We start from the raw sequence: 19,002 nt of genomic DNA, 5'->3' as shown, positions 1-19,002 counted from the left end.
GTCGCTGTCAAGCTTCCACTGTTTTTGTCAAACTTGCCTGTACCGTGGTTTGCACTGGTCGAAGCCCATTTTCCCTGGCATCCATCACTGAGGATCAAACGCGCTATGACTTTTTCGTAACCCATCTGGCTCCCGCCTGCAACACGGATCTCGAATGTCCCGAGATCTGGGGCTTCCTCGCCTACAATCCTGCGGCCGACCCTTACTGGCACCTAAAGTCTGAACTCATCCATCGGCTGTACCCTTCTTCCAAATGTTGTCTTGAAGGACTACCACCACATCTAGGTCATTCTCCAGGTTAACTATGCACTACCGCTAGGCCAACTTGCTGATATTATTGACTGCATCCTCAATATTTCGCTGGCATCATTATCTCCCACCGTGCAGGCCATCAACCTGCACTTGGGAGTCTCCAACATAGTCCGCTGCATTGGTGACACCACCCGACAGCTAAGCTCCATCCAAGAGCATCTGGATTGACGCCTTCAGTAGTGTCCCCACAATCGCCCTCAAACCCATGACTGCAACATTGACTTATCACATCCAGATGGCACCGGCCACTGCTGCTACCATTGCTGCTACCATTGCTGCGGCCACTGCTGCTACCTACCAAATGGCCCGCAAATGCAAACCGTTCTGTTGCCCTGGACATTAGGTGAGCCAACTGCAGTTCGCAGGCATGACGATGAGCTCCCAATGCGCAGGTTGCTATATCTTTGTTACAAACAAAAAGACGACAGCAGTTCCTCATCAATTGTGGCTCAGACATTTGCTGTTGTCCACGAACCCACTTGCATGATAACTGTCCGTGTGCATCCTTCAAGCTGAGTACGGCGAAGCGGCCCGCTATCAAGACTTACAGCTTGCTCCATCTGCACATCCAATTCAAAAACCCGCATTGTGGCTTTCATTGGAACTTGTCATTGCCAACGTCTGCAAACCAATAATCGGTTCCGACTTACTTGTATGCTACAACCTCCTCCTTGATTGTTGCCATGACTGTCTCATTGACGCCACAATAGGTCTCTCTTCCCCAGGCTAGTGTATGCTCACCAATCAGTCCATTGTTAATTTACTCGCTGTTGAAAATCTCTTGTCTTACCTTATCCTTTTCCCTTCATTTCCTGACTTGACTTTGTCCCAGTGGGCTTCCATGCAAGGTATGTTACAACACTAGTAAGATCGTGATGAGGGCTAGTTGGTTCATATTTAGAACTGAGGTTAAACAGCGTGAATAAAACAAGGACACCAAGAAACATATACCACAGACTTCTAGTTGGCTGACTGCCAACTGGAAGTCACAACACTGTTCACTACATCCAGACCACCACTGGCCCTCCGCTTTCCTGCCACACCTGCCGTCTGGCTCCAGACCACCTGCGCATCTCCCAAGTTTGACTTTGTGCTTGACACAGGAATGGTGTGCCACTTTGAGAGACCAGGGGCGTCACTACTTCACCTACCGAACTAGTTGGCCGGCTGGCGACCCTGTGGAGATTATCGTGCCCTCAGTGCCTGCACCATTCCTGAGAAGGTACCCCAACCGTTACATGTAGGACTTCACCCACTGCATACACAGCTGCCATGTTTTCTCCATGTTTGATCTGGTCAAGGGCTATTTGCAAATTCCTGTCAAACAAACGGTGTCCTGAAGACTGCTATAATCATGCCCTTCGGTTTGTTCTCCTTTTTTTGATGAGCTTCCTTTCGTTAGCTTCCCTTCATGAGCTTCGGCCATAGAAATGCGACACAAACTTTCCCATGCTTCATCAATGAAGTCTCCAGCTTCCTCTAATTCTGATTTGTCTGTCTCGATAACATCCCGGTCTTTTCTCAGAATGCTGAAGACCACCACCAGCATCTTCACCTACTTTCAAGTGCTTTGCTTACTCATCAATATACAGAAGACCTTGCTTGACGTCGCCACCTTATCTGGCTGCATGTCTCGGAAGAAGGTACTCGACCTTTGCCTGAAGGCATCTTGGCACTACAAGGTTACCCTGAGCCAAACACCGCCAAGGATCTATGTCGTTTCCTTGGCATACTTAACTTCTACAGATGTTTCTTGCCTAAAACAGTTACCTATCAGGCTTCCCTCCATGATGCTTTGGTCGGCATACAAGGTAAATGAGCCCTCACCTAGACACCAGTTTTGATGCAAGCCTTCAAGGACTGTAAAGCTACTTTCTGCAATGTTACACTGGTGTCCCATCCAGTACTAGATGCTCCCTTGAGGCTCTTCATGGTTGCCTCTAGCATTGTCATTGGAGCAGTCCTTATGCAATGCATAGAAAATACCTTGAGCCCCTAGGCACTCTCCAAGAAACTCACTACTGAGGAGACAACCCCTCCCATCACCAGTTCCACCAACACAACTATGACTCCAGCACAAGCCAACTAGCCTGCTTACTACTGGGAGCTGCTCACAACATACGAAGTTCAGCCTTTTGCCACATCCTTTAAGTGTGGCACTGCACCATCTCTACTGACTACAAACCCATCACATATGCCTTCTTGCAACATAACAATATATTTCCCCCGGTCCAGCAAGCACAACTGTCGTTTCTCGGCAAGATTACCACGAACATCCAGCATGTCACTAGGAAGGGCGATTTCACTGCTGACACATTCTCCCATATCTCCGCCATCAAATTTTCACCTATGACTAATGATTTCCTCGTAGAGGCTCAGACATCTTGTGCCAATCTGCGGTAACTCCTCAAGGGTGGCTCTTCACTCTAGCTACAGGAACTTCCTGTCACGGGTCAGAAACCACTGCCTACTGAAACATAGCCACCAAACGACCCAGACCTTATGTAGTCTCATCATATTGCTGTGGCCTCTCTAACCAGGTGCACCTCAGCCATCCTGATGACTGTGCCTCGACGCCCCTCCATGCACCTTGTAGCTGACTGCTACATTTGTCCTTCCGTGCAGCGTGACTGCAGCACTTAGGCATGCACCTGCGTTCAGCGCCAATATGCTAAAGTTACCCATTGTGTAATTTCTCAACTCGGAACATTCTCCCAACCTTCACAATGTTTCCAACATGTCCACCTTGACATCATTAGGCCGTTTCCACCAGCTGGACCTTCGGCAAGATCAAGCATCTCACTTTCCAAACGTTCACTTCGCCTCCTACATCACTGAGTAGACGGTGTTTCATTTGCACTCCCATATTTTCATGCTGATGACCGCTGATGAAAGTGCAGTGCCAGTCAATCATGAAAGCTCAAGCGAACGTTTGGAAAGCGAGATGCTTGAGCAATCTCTCCCCTTATCGCTACTGTCTCACTGCCACGGATTGCTTCACTCTATGGCCTGAGGTATGGCCCATCAAAAGGGTTACCACAGAGGATGTTTCACTGACTTTCTTTGTTGGCTGGATATATTATTTAGGCACCCTTCATTGTTCCACAACCAATCAAGGGCGGAAATTAGAATCTCTATTCTTCAGGATCCCCAGGTAAGCCACCGCTTTTGATGGATTGGGGACAACCAGTTACCACCTTTGCGCCAATGGGATGATCGAACACTTTCACTGGTAACTGAAAACAGCCATCGTGTACTTGCCTGACTCATCCTGTTTCTAGGATAGGTGTACGGTGGCGCGATTAAAATACAGAGCAAAAGAAGACACACAGGGACACACAGAGCGCTGTGTGTCCTTGTGTGTCTTCTTTTGTGGTGTCTTTTAATCGTGCTATTGTAGACCTATTCAAGATGCGTTGCGAACAAGCCCCCAATGCAACCCTCGCGACCTTTATTTCTGTTTCTAGGCTCTCCCAGCCATTGCACTCTGTCTCCATGCCGCCTTCTAGCTCGACATTCAAGCGACATCTGCTGGGCTCGTTTACAGGAAACCACTATGCCTTCCCAGAGAATTTCTCTCGGCATCGTCTGATGTGGCCACCGGCCACCTGAGATTCCTTCTATATTGTGGTCCGGCTCTGATGCACCATGACCACCCTCAGTCTGTCACCAGATTATTCCAAGTCAACACCCTTTGTTTTCAAAGAGCTTGGATACGTACGCACGCCTTTCTCCACGATGACACCATCCAGGCTTCTTTCTGGCCACCTTACACTGGACCCTACCATATCATCCATTACGAGGAGAAAACTTTCACCCTACACATCAGAGAGAAGGAGATCTGCATCTACATCTACAGACTAAAGCCGTGCACTCTTTCTGATGCACTGCTAACACCCAACGTGCCTCCGGTAATCCATCAACCTTCGACATCTCTGCCTTCATGATACATTACTCATTCCAGTCTCTGGATGCTATTCACCAGCTTTTAACAATCTTGAAGTGTATATTTCACAGGGGAGTCGGGTAGTGAAACATTATAACCACAACTGCGTGCGTAGCTCTGCTGAAGCCTTTGCCGTGTGATCATTTCTTCCAGCGAGGCAGACAGTCTATGCCTGCATGCATCACCGGCTTTAACAACAGCAACAGTTAAAAGTAGGCGGCGTTACCAAGGAAAAGCCACTGCTTGTTGTACAGACCACTCGGCAAGACTTGCCGTGTAGTTCACAGATCGCCAGACTGTAGCAGCGGCTGCTGCTGTGCTAAGACTCTGCTGCAATATATTTTACATTTGTTGTTTTCTAAGAGAATAAACCAGCGTATGTCGTTATTCTGTGTTGGGATCCATCACTTGAAAATTCCATGCTGCTATGCAGTACACAGTTTCTGCATCTTTGACTTTACATGTAACACACCATTAGTGCATGTTTGCTGGTAAGTTTTCTGATTCTCCAGTGTCAGTCAAAATTTTTTCTATGGAGATACCTACACATCTTAGCTGCCCACAGATTTTTGTACATGTAGCTCCACAGTCATCTTTCGGTTTGTGCAGTGCTCACAAAGACTGGGACCAAGAGAAGAAAGGCACTGGACGTGCGCTAACTCGCAACAACCTTTTTTATTAGAAAAACATTCGTATATGTCTGTGTGCAACATTAGCAGAAGAATAGAAAGATATGATACCCAAAACATTGTACATGAATGCATGACTACCTTATTGCATAATCATAATTAGTAATCTGAAAATGGTGAGAAATTTGCAGATTACATTTTATTTCTTGTTTCAGTAAAGGATATGTTGTTTGGAATCTATTGTGTGTGAAAATAAGCTTGATGCCGAGGTATTGCGCAGGGTTCACAATTCCATTCCTCGGCTCCTGATCAACTTGGAGAAATGTGGCCACAGCAACCTGGTCAGCAAAATCCTGGGGCTTGGGTGTGGCTTGGACTTCGACTCGGAGGCCAACTTCAGGTGAGTCCTTATGGGGGCAGGGACATCTGCATCAGGGAAGCACTCTGGGTCAATTAGCTGGAACGAGCATGCTCTCTGCTGGACACATTTTGGCCATGCACGCAAAACAAAAAAGTTTTAGTGAAGTTTCTTTAAGAACAGAGGGCTGTCATAGATGACAGAATGTGCACGACACGCTTAAATAACTATTTACACAAATGTTTAATGCATTAGTATTTTCTGGGTACTTCAATGCACTTTTCGGGGGCTATGTACCTGTGTAACTATGTATATTTGTTTGTATGTATGTAGCCACTTACCTATGTATTTGGGTTTCTGGGTAGTCTGTGGTCGAATGGTTAGCATACTTCACACACCTTCCAGGATCTGTCTGTCTGTCCGTCCATCCGTCTAGCTGCATGTGTGCGTACATACATATGTATTTATGTTACCATTACCCCACCTGCCTGGGTCAATGGGTAGTCAGTAGTCGGTAGCCCCAGTCTCCACCTCCCAGAAACGGGCTTCCAGTCTGGATGGCCTCAACCACTTGTGACAGCGTGGAATCCCTTCCTGCAGCACGTCTAATGACTGCAGCGGACAGGACGTCAGGGTATGCTTGTTCTGACATGCATACATTGGCAGGCATGAACCTTAGTTGCAGGAAGAGGTAGCTGGCTGAGTCCGTCAGCATGGCCTAGCATACTGCCTGGCTTGCGGACAAGCTTGAAGTGATAGCTTGATAGTGTGAGTGCCCATCTGAGAACTTGATGATACCCTACTCGGCACACCTCGACTTGAACCAGAAATTCCAAGCCATGACTGGTGGTCTCTTACAGCAGTGAACGACTTTCCTCGCAGGTATTGATGAAATTTATTGACAGCAACAATGAAAGCAAGCCTGACTAAAGTTTCACTCAGCAGCAAGCATAGTAGATGAATCAAAAGTTACAGGTCTTTCGGTTCCATCTGCTTCGGCCTGTGCCAAAACTGCACCGACACTGTTTGGTGATGCATCACAACTGAGAACAAGTGGTTTCTCAGAACAGGTGCGCTTGACAAGTGCCTGTTACTTGTGATGAATGCTTGCTGCTGCTACAGATCTTTTGGTTCCATCTGCTTCGGTCATTGCCAAAGTTGCACCGACATTGTATGAGGATGCATCGCAACTGAGAACAAGTGGTTTTTCAGGACAGTAGTAGGCAAGAATAGGTGCATTTGACAGGAGCCTTTTACTTGTGATGAATGCTTGCTGTTGCTTTTTCACGTAGCTCCACCTTTCCCCTTCAAGAAGCAGCTGAGGCAAGGGATGCAGTCTTGTTGAGATGTTTCATAAAAACTGTCTGTATAAATTGAAATCGAACGCCTCTGTGGTTCCGGCATGTTGATTAAGGCCTCCACCTTCTTGGGGTCGGGCTTTAGACCTTGCTTGCATATGATGTTGCCCAGGTATTCCGTTCTGGAATGAAGAAAACGCACTTCTCCAGCTTCAACCTGAGTCCAACTTCCTGATGTTTCCGCAAGACAGTCATCAGATTTGCCAAGTGGTTTTTGTCGTAATTACAATGTCATCAATGTGCATAGCTGTTTTCAGCCCACCATGGAGCGGATTTTCCGTCTCTCACTGCAATATAGCACATGCAGCAGAATCACTGAAAGCGTGTGTACTGAAAGAGACCCATGTGTGTGTTCATAGTCACCTATTCACAGCTTTCTGCGTCCGGAGATATCTGCTGGTAGGCGTCTCACAGGTCTAGTTTTGTAAACATCTGTCCTCCCGACAGAGCTGCCCACAGCTCTTCAGCACGCGGAACTGGGTATCCATGAGCGACAGAGCATTGACTGTTTGCTTGAAATCTCTGCATATTGTTATTGTGTCATATTTTTTTCTTCTGAACATGCAGAATTAGCGCTGCCCATTTGGCTGCTCTCACTTTAACGACAATGTTTTCATGCTGCATTGTCAAGGTCTCCCGAGTTGTGAGGTCAACCAGTGCAAACGAAAGTGGGCATGATTTGCAGAATTTTGGCACTGCATCTGGAGGCACAAGAATTTTTGCAGAAGATACCTTGAATGTGCCAATGCCTTCTGCAAACACCTCAGGAAAATGAGCAATCAACTCGCTGGCATCACTAAATTGGTTAATTTGTTTGAATCATTTTACGCCAATTCCCATAGCTTGGAACCAGTTGCGCCCAAGCAACATTGAAGCAGTGCCACTTGTGATGTACAACAGAAGGACCCATTCGTGCCCCTTGTATCCTTCGCAAACATTTACCTTGGGTTTGACTTGCTCGAGCTCCTCACTGCGGCAAGTTGTTTTTTCGCCTACTTTCATTTCCATTAATTTATTGTTTCTTTATTTCATTTATTAAGCACAAGTAATTTCTCCTATGTTGTCCTTGGTGTCAGTGTTTGTTGGCTTCTTATAATATGACTAATAAAAATCGGGCCCCTCGGTTAACCCCTTTTCTTCTCGTTCACACCAGGGGACTTGACTTCTGGCATATGTGCCAGGATGACTTTGGCGATGCACTATTAAGAGATCATGGTAGGTTCACGGGATCAAATCCTGTTAACCATGCATTAGGTGCAGGTTAAAAAAACCCAGAAGGCCAAAATTAGTCAGCAGCCTCTCACTACCACAGTCCTCACAATCATGTCGTAGTTTTGGCATGGAACACTCCAGTATGTCGAAAATGGGCTCTTCATTGCTAAGAGTAAAGCTTTTTCCACATGCTATGACTAGAGCGGTAAAGATTGGTGCAATCGCAAGTGTCGCTGTGCGATTTTTTAGGGAGCTAATTTCACATGATTGAGATTTCAACAATGTTGCGACACCCAGGGTTGCTTGGTGCGAGGTACTCTGGCATTCGCCACATAATTTTAACACGATAGCATTAAGGAGCTCATGTCACCATCATGCCAGTGTCCAGCGTTGGACGTTGTTTCGGCAAAAAGATTTTCGAACCACCCATACCCAGGCCATCCATTAGACACAAGGAATTGACTGAACTAATTGGATTTCTCAAGGTAAAATACGTGGGAAAATCGTCAACTACGATATACACGCAACCTACAGACATGGTAGCTCTTGGATTGTAATTTGACTATACGAGAAAACAATATTCTGGTACACGAAAACTCAAAGGAACCCCCTTTTCAGCGTTTCCACAATTCACAGACTGGCCGTGGCATCCGCCATTTGCGAACGCCGGCGCGTGGGTGTCTCGGAGACCACGGAGCACCGCGCCCGTTTTCTTGCAATACCTCCAGCTGGTGCTCGCAACTGCTGCATCGTGGCCCAAGCAAGAGGCCGTGTTTCTACCACAAAGCCCGCCTTTGTGCATAGCAATCGCGGCCAGCATTTATCGGTAGACATTACAGTTATATGCGCCCCAGTTGCCAGGAAGCCTGAGAAGCAGTCAGGGATCTTTGAATGCTATTGTGTGCCACTTTTAAAGGCGAAACTTAAGTCTCCTACAAATTTTTTAAATGTAATGAAAAAACCTGTGCGCAGTGGTGGTCCAACTGTGCCATTTGCGCCATTTTGCAACAATTCAACTTGCCTGCTCCTGGCTGCTCGCACTCAAGGGCAATTTGCGCCAACTGCGCAAAAGTGTGCGTTTTCATGGCACTGCAAAGTTTTCAGTAGGGTTATACAACTACAGCCAACGACAAATTTTACGGATGCCCAACTTTTCGGACATGCTAGATAAGTCGCACTACTTCTGTATAAGAATGTCTGAAATTTTGGACGCAGAAAACCCTTTGCCATCTGATTTTGCGGACATTTTGCCATGACCGCAGGTCTGAAATGCCATAGATCGAAGCCACCACTGCTGCCATTTCGACTATCTTGCTGCCTCGAACAGGCGCTCTTGCACAAAGATCCGCTGGCAGCCGTAGCTACTATCGCGGCAACACTAGGCCTAGCTACTTCAACGTTCGCTACCAAGCTTCTTGCTTTTCGGTGCTGTGTTTTTGATTAAACTATTCACCGCTGTTAGCAATGGCACCGACTCCACTTTTCTAATCTTCTCCAACGGCTTCAAAGCTCAGAAAGCACGACGCGTTGCTTAATGCCGACTCTCGAAGATTAACTTCGTCTCAGTACAGAAATGTTATGCGGCGAAGCGCATGCAAAGTAGTGTGGTGATGCATACCAAGAGTGGAAAGAGGCAATTGTCACTGGACACATTATCTATTCCTTAATTATACACGCCTGCACCTGCCATTTCCTGTCACAGTACGAGCACCAATACGCCTAATAATTACACTGGCAAGCCTTCTGAGCTATTTCGAACGTGCGAGTGGTGATTTGAGCCCTTGGGTGAAGTAAAAGGTAGTGCTTAGAAAGGTTGTTTGGGTATGGGCGATAAAAGGTATGGTTTTATTCCAAACTGACTCGTACCTACTCGCAGAGACCACACGACACACGGGAATCCAACAAACTGCCTCACAACAAAAGCTAGTGTATGGGATGGTGCGAAAGTTGTTCTCCACCACCATCACCATCTTTGGAACATACCGTACAGAGGCATCTCATCTTGGCATAGTCTCTTGTCAAGCTCCTTGCATTGTTATTGGGCGTAATACACATCTTGTCTAGAGCGGTAAAGCATATCATAGCATATCCGTAATTTGGAATGTACATGAGACATTTGCCATCACTTGTTCGGACACAGTCTCCAGGGTCACGTCCAAGCCCTGCGTTTATTTCTTTCTGTATGATGCGCTGGCAGCTGGGAGAGGCCTCCGAGATCGCAATGGCATAAGTGCAGTCTCAGAGGTCACGAGCTGACCGAGCCAAGCTGGCACGGCAAAATTGGCTTTTCTCCTTGATCATACAGTGGAGGGCTGAGTTATGTGGCACATGCTGCTGGACCGTGACAAGTCAACTGGAAAGCGGATGAGAAAGGCCATCACAGTGGAACAGAATGCAGCTATCTAAAGGCTGTCACGTCAGGTGCTCAGTCACGTGCTGCACACGCTGAAGATTCTTTTGTTGTATTATTCATATTTCATCACATGTGCCGTCATGATGTGATACTGGGGGCCACAGAGGGGTCTTATTATTTGCATGTGTACAATTGTGCACCCCATTGGGCATATATTGCATTAAATGGCTATAATGTATAAGATGAAGTGACTGATATAACGAATTCATTACTTGGTTCAAATGAAGTTAGAGTGCATTTGTATTTGAATATTCTGGTATTCACACAGCCTTAATTCTTGTGCTGTCATGAATCCTTAAACAATAAAGCTTACCAAGCTTATAAAGTGCCGAAAAAACTGCTTTAACTTTGGATCGCCCAGCTGTCTTCAGATTCTGGGAAACATTATGCATATGAGGAGGAGTAACTGGAACTGTCTTTCTTGTGTTTCTCTGTGTGGGGTTGCACAGTACTTTCCAAGGAATTTCTTATGTCAGTAGTTTTTTTACAGCTTCTATAATTTTATCTAAAATCATCATTAGTTTTATGGAATAGCCTATCCCACATTTAAGAGGATGGAACGTGCATTTGTTCATGCATAATTGTCCCTGCTTAAGCGACATAGTTTTAGCAGACATTGACAAAATGATCTCCATTTGCATGTTATGCACCGCTTTGTGTTCGGTGCTTCCTTTGGGTGTTCGCTGTAAGGAAAGGCACATAGTGACATTATACAGTGGTGGTGTCTACAGCAGCACTCGCCCATCCGTAGGTGCTGGCTCACTTGGTTTACAGGTGCACTCTTATTCTATCTCATGCACTGCTGGCTAGGTGCTTCTGTAAGTGCAATGGGGTGTCTGGGACAAGTGTAAGATGCTGAATAATCTTTGAAAAGGGTGACAGTGCCTCAACAAAAACACCAGTAGCTCATAGGTGCTGGTAAGTGTCACCTGCCGGGCTACCGAGTGTCTGGTTTGAGTGAGTCGGACAAAAAGGGCTCGGCTTGAAGCATTAAAAAGCCTAAAAAATGAAATTCTAGCAAAGTCCCGCTATTTTGAGAATGAGTGCTGTTTCAACAACTAGCAAGTATGCTTTCACTAATGCTAGTCCACAGAGAAGCATAATAGTTGAGCTCGAAAACGAAACTCACATTTATTTCTTGCTTAGTGAGGCTCTTATTTATTGCACCCTTCAGTGAGCATTTTCCCAAGATTTCCAGAGGATGTAGTCTATGGCAACTTGCAGTACAACACAGGAGACCAGCTGCAAAGCCCTACGCGTGGGTGCACAGCGCAGGAGGTGGCGCCATCCGTGGGCATCACCTTGAAGATGTAGCGCACGGCCATCGGTTCTGTATATTACAGCCTTGTTCCTCAAACTCTCATTCCAATTGTAAACAAACTTGCGTACTGTCGTTCTTCTGCGATCAGTACTCAGTATAGTGATCCCTGTGAAGCATCGTGCTTTCTACTATTCGTCAAGCATCAGTATCGCTCCAAGCCACTGCGCTCCCACTCTGCCTGAAATGCCAGTGCAAAAGGCACGTATGCACAGGCTTTGCCACAGTGCACAAAGGTGAAAGCACTTAAGGGGAACATGGGTTGTTGAGATATTTTCTGTTTTATGGGCAAAGGTGACACATACTTTAGTTTTTCATGCTGATTTCAAATATGCAACAATTTTTTTGCAGGTCAAATTGTTCAGTATAAAAAGCTACCACTACATTGTTTCTGGAGACAATGGGGAAAGAAAGCTGCTTAGCAGAAAGCTATAATATTATTGGATAGGTAGGTACTAGGACATGCAATAAATGCATTGCTGGAAGCAAATGTCAAATCAAATTATGACTAGTTATTCTGCAGATGATCAAAGTTCCACTGTTTATAACTTAAATATTGAGAGGAAGAAACAAAAAAATGTGGGCAGAAAATAAAAAATCTGCTCTCAGCTTATGATCTTACTCATAATCTGATCATAATCTTACTATATCATATATATATATATATATATATATATATATATATATATATATATATATATATATATTTATTGTAACAGGCGTGTTGATCTCGGCAAATGGGCACGGCGTCTGGAAAAGGGCCACTAACATAAGGTAGCGACAGCCCGCAAAACCAACAGAGCAAGACACACACGAACATCAACTTCTTTCTCTGTGCTGGCACAGAACTGGTGCTGAAGTGCTCTGGTACAACACTGCCCGGGTAGAAAGAAGCCAACCTGGCGACCCATGCAGAAGATGGCACAGACGGGTTGCAGCGTTGTTTAAGCCGTGCGACATTCGCGTCCTCAGAAACGATTGTCGGGAGCTGGCTCGACCGGCTCAATGACATAGTTCACGGGCGACATTTGCTCTAGTACTCTGGTATTTGGACAAGAGTTTGGTAGAAAGGCCGAGAGTGGTGGATGGAACCCATAGCCAAACCAGCATTCCGGGGGAATAGTGGGCAGTAGATGCAGAGGCGTCATGACGAGACTTTTGACGACACTGGTCTTGCGTGGTAAACAAACGCGCTAGTTGACAGAATTCTTCTGCATTAGCAGCAGCTTAAGAAATAGGTTTTGCTTCAGAAACATTAGGTTGGTATGACAGAATTGTGTCTATGTGGTATGATGATTCATGTCCATAGAGAAGAAAGAAAGGTAATGCAAAAGGATAGACAGTTGGGCGAGTTGGTACGATAACATGGTCTTGGCTTGTAGCGCGAAGTGAACACGGACACAGAAAGGAGCAGACAGGACGAGGGCTAGTCCTGTCTGCTCCTTTAGTCCTGTCTGCTCCTTTCTGTGTCCATGTTCACTTCGCGCTACAAGCCAAGACCAAGAAGAAAGAAAGGTGAGAAACCAGTGGTAGCTTGGGTAGCAGAGTTATAAGCATAGGTTATGAATGGAAGTACTCGGTCCTAATTCGTGTGATCGTCGCATGCGTACATCGCCGGCATGTCGACAAGGGTACAATTGAAATGTTCCGTCATGTCATTAGTTTGAGGATGGTAGGCTGAGGTGGTGCGATGTACAAACTGACATTCCTTTAGGAGGGCTTCCGTGACATTTGAGAGAAACATGCGGCCACGATCGCTTAGCAATTGATGTGGTGGACCAGGTCGCTGAATGACGTGATGAAGAAGGAAGTAAGCAATGTCTTGTCAACGTCAATGCAATGTCAATGTGGCGGTTGGCAGGGCCAATGTTTCAGCATCCCGTATGTGGTGGTCAATGGGGAGAATGGCCTACCGGTTGCTGTTAGGAGTGCTCGGAAGGGGACCGAAAAGATCGACTCCAACGTGGTCGAACGGTCGGGCAGGGCAAGGCAACGACTGTAGAGGACCGACGGTGCTGTGAAGAGGTGTCTTGCGGCGCTGGCACGTAGGGCATGACCGAACATACTGGCGAATGTAGCAATACATGCCGTGACAGTAGTACCGCAGGTGAAGACGGGATTACGTCCTGAATGTGCCAGCGTGGCCACATTGTGGGTCATCGTGGAAACGTGGAAGCCTTCTGTGGCCGTCGGTTCAGTAATTATGATGGTACAACAAGCCTTCGTGAACGGCAAAATGTGGAACTTAACGATGGAGTGTGCGTGAAGGGGAGTCAGGCAAAGATTGATATATGATCAAGCAGCGAAGCAATCCAGGGATCTCTGTGCTGTTCCACTGGCATGTCGGTGATGGTAAAGGATGACGAATCGCCGGTGGAAGTTGTTGAGCAGACAGGTTCTGAAGGTAGGGGCGAACGGGAAAGAGCGTCAGCATCCGAGTGTTTTCTTCCAAAGCGATAAATGACACGAATGTCATATTCTCGAAGGCGTAAAGCCAAGCGAGCGAGGCATCCAGTGGGATCTTTCAACGACAATAACCAACACAAGGCGTGGTAGTCAGTGACAATGTTAAATTGAAGACAGTAAAGATAAGTACGAAATTTACCGATTGCCCAAACAATGGCCAACCATTCCTTTCCGTTACAGAGTAATTTGATTGTGCCTTTGTTCGTGTACAGCTGTCATATGCCTCAACATACTCATCAAAGCCATGCTTGCGTTGTGTGAGTATGGCACCAAGTCCGATACCACTAGTGTCCGTGTGTATTTTAGTAGGTGGATCAAAGTGATGCAGTATAGGAGGGGATGTGAGGAGTCGGCAAAGCGTTGTAATTGAGAGAAACTCACACTCACACAAATGAGGGACTCATCACATTCAGGATTCCAAGTCGAGAGATCAGTGCTGCTGGCAAGAAGCTGCATCAAGAGGGCGATAGTGGAGGTGAAATTGGGGATGAAACACTAGAAATATGAGCGCAAGCCGATGAAGCTATAGAACTCCTTTAGAGTGCAGAGCTTGGGGTAATCGGCAACTGCACGAAGCTTCGCAGCATCGATAAGATGCCTTCTTTTGAGACTATGTGGCCTAAAATCGTAAGTTTAAGGGTGCAAACTTACGGGTGCCGAAATTAATTTTTTGTCAAATTTAGCTGTAATCCTGCGGCAGTGAGACACTTGAGAACTTGTTCGAGGCGAGTGATCTGAGAGGAAAAATCCGCAGAAAATAGGGCTATATTGTCTAAGTAGTATATACAGGTCTGCCATTTGAATCCTCTGAGAATGGAGTCCATTATCCTCTCAAAAGTTGCAGGTGTGTTGCAAAGGCTGAAAGGCATCACATTAGATTCATATAAACTGTCTGGGGTGACAAAAGCCATTTTTGGGAGGTCAGATTCAGCCATAGGCTCTTGCCAGTAGCCGGAGCACACATCCAGCGATGAGAAATATTCGGCTCCTTGAAGGCAATCCAGGGCATCGTCAATATGTCGTAGTGGATAGACATCCTTGCGTGTAATCTTTCAGTCGGCGGTAATTGACACAAAACCTGATCGAACCATCCTTGTTATGCACCAACACGACCAGAGAAGCCCAGGGACTGAGGGATTCTTGAATCATGCCTTGTTTCAGCATATCGTCAACGTGGTCGCTGACAAAGTGGTGTTCGATCGGTGATACCCGGTAGGGACGCTGGTGCAGTGGAGCATGGGCACCAGTGTCAATACGATGAACAACCGCAGACCTGTGCCCCAAGGAAAGCTGGTCGAGGTTAAAAGACACGAAAACGTTCAAGTAGTTGAACGACTTGAGTGAGGGCATTATCTATGCTGCGCGACAAGATGTCTTGGCTGTGTTCGGCGGGTGCGGTGGCAGTACTGACTGCATCAAGAGGCAGTAGTGCCACATCAGAAGGTGCCTGGGATGGGAAAATCGCATGAAAGGTGTCCAGATGGCTGATGCATTCGCCGTGTAATAAAGTTGAAAGGCAGGGAAAGGGATTGCGCGCGTAAACTGCGCCGCAACCATCAGCAAGTTTGATGAGGGCAAACGGAAGTACGAGGTTCTGGCGACGGGCACAATCTTCAGACGGCATAAAAAAAGTACTTGAATCAGTGGTAGAGCCACAGCGGATAGACACTAAGGGGGCCGAGAACAAAGAAATGACAACGTCGGCAGCGACAATCACTTTAGAAGACGGGCACGTAGGATGTGCAATTGTCATACTGAACGGATACACGGCCAGTTGTGCATGAGTACAGTTGACTACAGCATGATGTTGGGGAAGAAAGTTCCAGCCTAGGATAACATCATGCGACACGCAAGAGGACGACAAATTCGATGACATACAGCACGTCTTCAATCAAAACATGAGCGGTGCATGTGGCCAAAGGCTTAACATGCTGCGAGTTCGCCATCCGTAATGGCAGGTCAGGAACTGGTATTGTCACTTTTTTCAGTTTGCGGCACAGTAGTTCACTTATCACAGAAATGGCAGCTCCTGTGTCGACAAGAGATTTGGTTATGACACCATGTATAAGCACTGCGATTTCATTAGGGGGCAAAGTATGAGGCCTTGAAAATTTCAATGACAGTGCAGTTCTTGCCTTAGGAACTGCGGCTGTTAGTTCCCCCTCGGCAGAGAATTGGACCACCGAAGTATGGGGGAAATGGAGTGGCGGCGAGGTGAAGGCAACTGGTGTGAGCTGAAGGTGGTACGACATGAATAAGAGTGCGAAGTGTCAGTGTCAACATGGTGTTCTGGTCATTGAGGTTTGTATTCAAAGCAGGGCGCGACGTGATGAAAATACCCTACACGGCAGCGACAGTGGCGCACAACATGCCCAGCGATACCGCAGGCGTAGCATATGGGGCGGTTATCCGGAGTATGTCATGGGTTGTGAGAGTGTCTGGGAGGTGGGTACGCTGGTACGTGAACAGGGCGTTCGGGACGTGGTGGCGAGTAGAAGCTAGTGACTGGGCTGCTTAGCGCTGGTGGCACTCGCGCATATGAGCGAGTCACGGCTTCAGCATAAGTGAGAGGCGCTGTAATGTACGTTGGTGCTGCAGGGGATGGCAGTGCCTCAGCGACTTGCGTCTGAATGACACGACAAAGCGGGTTGTCCAATGTGCTAGGCGTCTCGGGAACAGATGCCACAAGGGAGTGCTGGCGGTCCGGCCACTTCCTCGCGAATGTACTGCTGAATTTGCGGCAGCAGGGCGGAATATTCAGCTCCAGTACGTGTGGTTTTCAAGGTTGAAATTTCTGCGGATTGCATAGTGGTACGACACGTGGAAAAGCGCTCCTTACGCAGCTCATCAAAACTCTGGCACAGTTCAATTACTTGGGTGATTGTCCGAGCGTTCTTGGCTACCAGCATATGGAAGGCATCGTAGTCTGTGCCTTTCAGTATGTGCCTTATTATCTCGGTTTCAGCCATTGAAGCATTCGCTCGCCTACAGGTGGTGGATAACATCTTCAGTGTAGCTCGTGAAGGTCTCACTATTTTGATGCACTCGGCCACGCAGGCGTTCAGCGCAAAGCTTGCGCACGGCTGGCTGACCGAAGAACAAATTGAGGCTTTCCTTGGAAACCGACCAGTTCGTAAAATCGGATTCATGTTTTGTTACACCATAAGCTACCCACATCAGTCGGGTAAAAGATGACATGAGTCAGCTTGGCAGCATCATCCCACTTGTTATAAGTGCTACTGCGTTCATACTCGGACAGCCAGTCTTCGACATCGCGGTCGTCAGTACAATGTTGGAGGGTCACGCTGACGAACCACACCAGCACACATGGCAGGCGCAGGTGTAGGTGCGGCTTGAGAGGTAGTGGCGTCCTCAGTCATTGTAGCGGGAGATGGTAAAATAAAGCTGCAGAGCTCCAGGACGACGAAAGGGACTGCCCAGCACGTCCACCAAATGTAACAGGCATGTCCGTTTCAGCAACGTGGGCACGGCGTCTGGCAAAGGCCCACTAAAACAAGGCAGCCACAGCCCGTAAAACCGACAGAGCAAGACACACACGAACGTCAACTTTTTTTTTCTGTGCTTGCACAGAACTGGCGCCGAAGTGCTCCGGTAATATATATATATATATATATATATATATATATATATTATAAATTTCGCAAGCAGCACGCAGTATATATATATATATATATATATATATATATATATACTGCGTGCTGCTTGCGAAATTTTGCCTGTAAAGCATGTTTAGCCATTAAACATTTAAGCTGTGCGGGAAAGGCAGACTCTCAGTAGCAAAGGGCACGGGCTAATTTTTTTTTTTTTTGCAGCGCCGCCCTTAGTTTTGAGCTTATTGCTTGATAGCAAGTGCAATGAGTGATGACTGGCACAAGCTCAAATGCCTCAGAGTCTGCGGGCGTTTGATGCGGTATAATAGGGCTGGCGAGGACAGTTAGTGGGAATTACGAAATTTTCAAAGTTAACATAAGCCAAATACACAATGTTTTAGTAAAACGGCTTACTAGTCTAGTTTTTTTAACATTGTCAACGCAATTGCAATTTTTCAATATAACTAATTACCCGCTGTGGTTGCTTAGTGACTATGGTGTTTGGCTGCTAAGCACGAGGTCGCGGGATCGAATCCTGGCCACGGCGGCCGCATTCCAGTGGGGGTGAAATGTGAAAACACCCGTGTACTTAGGTTTAGGTGCACGTTAAAGAACCCCAGGTGGTCGAAATTTTCGGAGTCCCCCACTACGGCATGCCTCATAATCAGAAAGTGGTTCTGGCATGTAAAACCCGATAATTTAATTTTTAACATAACAAATTAGCCCAATCTGCTGATTCCTGTGCGTATCTTATTGAATATTCCAAGCTAAGTGTTCGTATTTGATTCGTATTCGAAAATTTTGATCTTTGCACACCCCTATCATATACAATACAATACACTACAGTTTTATTCGCCCGTTTTTTCATACACATGAATCTGCTGGTCAGCCTAAGCACATAGCGCTTGTCGGCTGATCTGGCAGCTGGTGGATACATCAGCAACTACAAGGCTCAATGATATACAACACAAAGACAAGATAGCAGGATCCCGTCCTGCGCCACGTAAAAAAAAAGAAAGTATAACCTGACAAGCTGCGATAAGTAGACTAGACACATGACATAAGATTAAACATGCAACGGATCATGACCCTAAAGTCACACAGAATTCTTATTCTTGCATTGTTTCTAAGCACCACTTTCTTATCTTTTTCACCAGCGTTCTTCTTTTTACAATATTGCATAAATCATCACTGAGATCATTAAATAGCGCTGGGACATAATACTTCCTCGTTTTTTACCATAGTTTGGGAAAACTCTTGGCTTAACGTATCTGTCTAGTTTCCTTAGTGGCACTTCTTTGTGGACAGCTACCCTGAAATGTCTTCAAAATAGTGCCGCAGAACCACTGAAAACCGAAACATTTCGCTTACCTTGAGTA

At 46.5% G+C, this 19,002-nt stretch overlaps 2 protein-coding genes across 9 annotated transcripts in view; one reads left to right on the top strand and one right to left on the bottom strand.

The window, feature by feature from the left end:
- Positions 1-19,002, top strand: part of Sirt2 (Sirtuin 2) — a 290,603-nt gene that overhangs the window by 223,177 nt on the left and 48,424 nt on the right. For all 7 annotated transcript variants that reach the window (XM_065438737.2, XM_065438738.2, XM_065438739.2 and 4 more), the window contains one exon: positions 5,168-5,287. In XM_065438737.2, coding sequence (XP_065294809.1) covers positions 5,168-5,287 — 120 coding nt within the window. The remainder of the gene's footprint in view (positions 1-5,167; positions 5,288-19,002) is intronic.
- LOC135907082 (uncharacterized) overlaps positions 5,191-19,002 on the bottom strand; it is a 307,176-nt gene continuing 293,364 nt past the window's right edge. For both annotated transcript variants that reach the window (XM_070522699.1, XM_070522700.1), the window contains one exon: positions 5,191-5,313. In XM_070522699.1, the coding sequence (XP_070378800.1) occupies positions 5,296-5,313 (18 nt within the window). In that variant the 3' untranslated portion in view covers positions 5,191-5,295. The remainder of the gene's footprint in view (positions 5,314-19,002) is intronic.

Source organism: Dermacentor albipictus, chromosome 7 (assembly GCF_038994185.2).
Source record: "Dermacentor albipictus isolate Rhodes 1998 colony chromosome 7, USDA_Dalb.pri_finalv2, whole genome shotgun sequence".
In the NCBI taxonomy this organism is placed as follows: domain Eukaryota; kingdom Metazoa; phylum Arthropoda; class Arachnida; order Ixodida; family Ixodidae; genus Dermacentor; species Dermacentor albipictus.
Note: the sequence above shows the minus strand (reverse complement) of the source record. Positions and strands in the feature narration are given on the sequence as shown.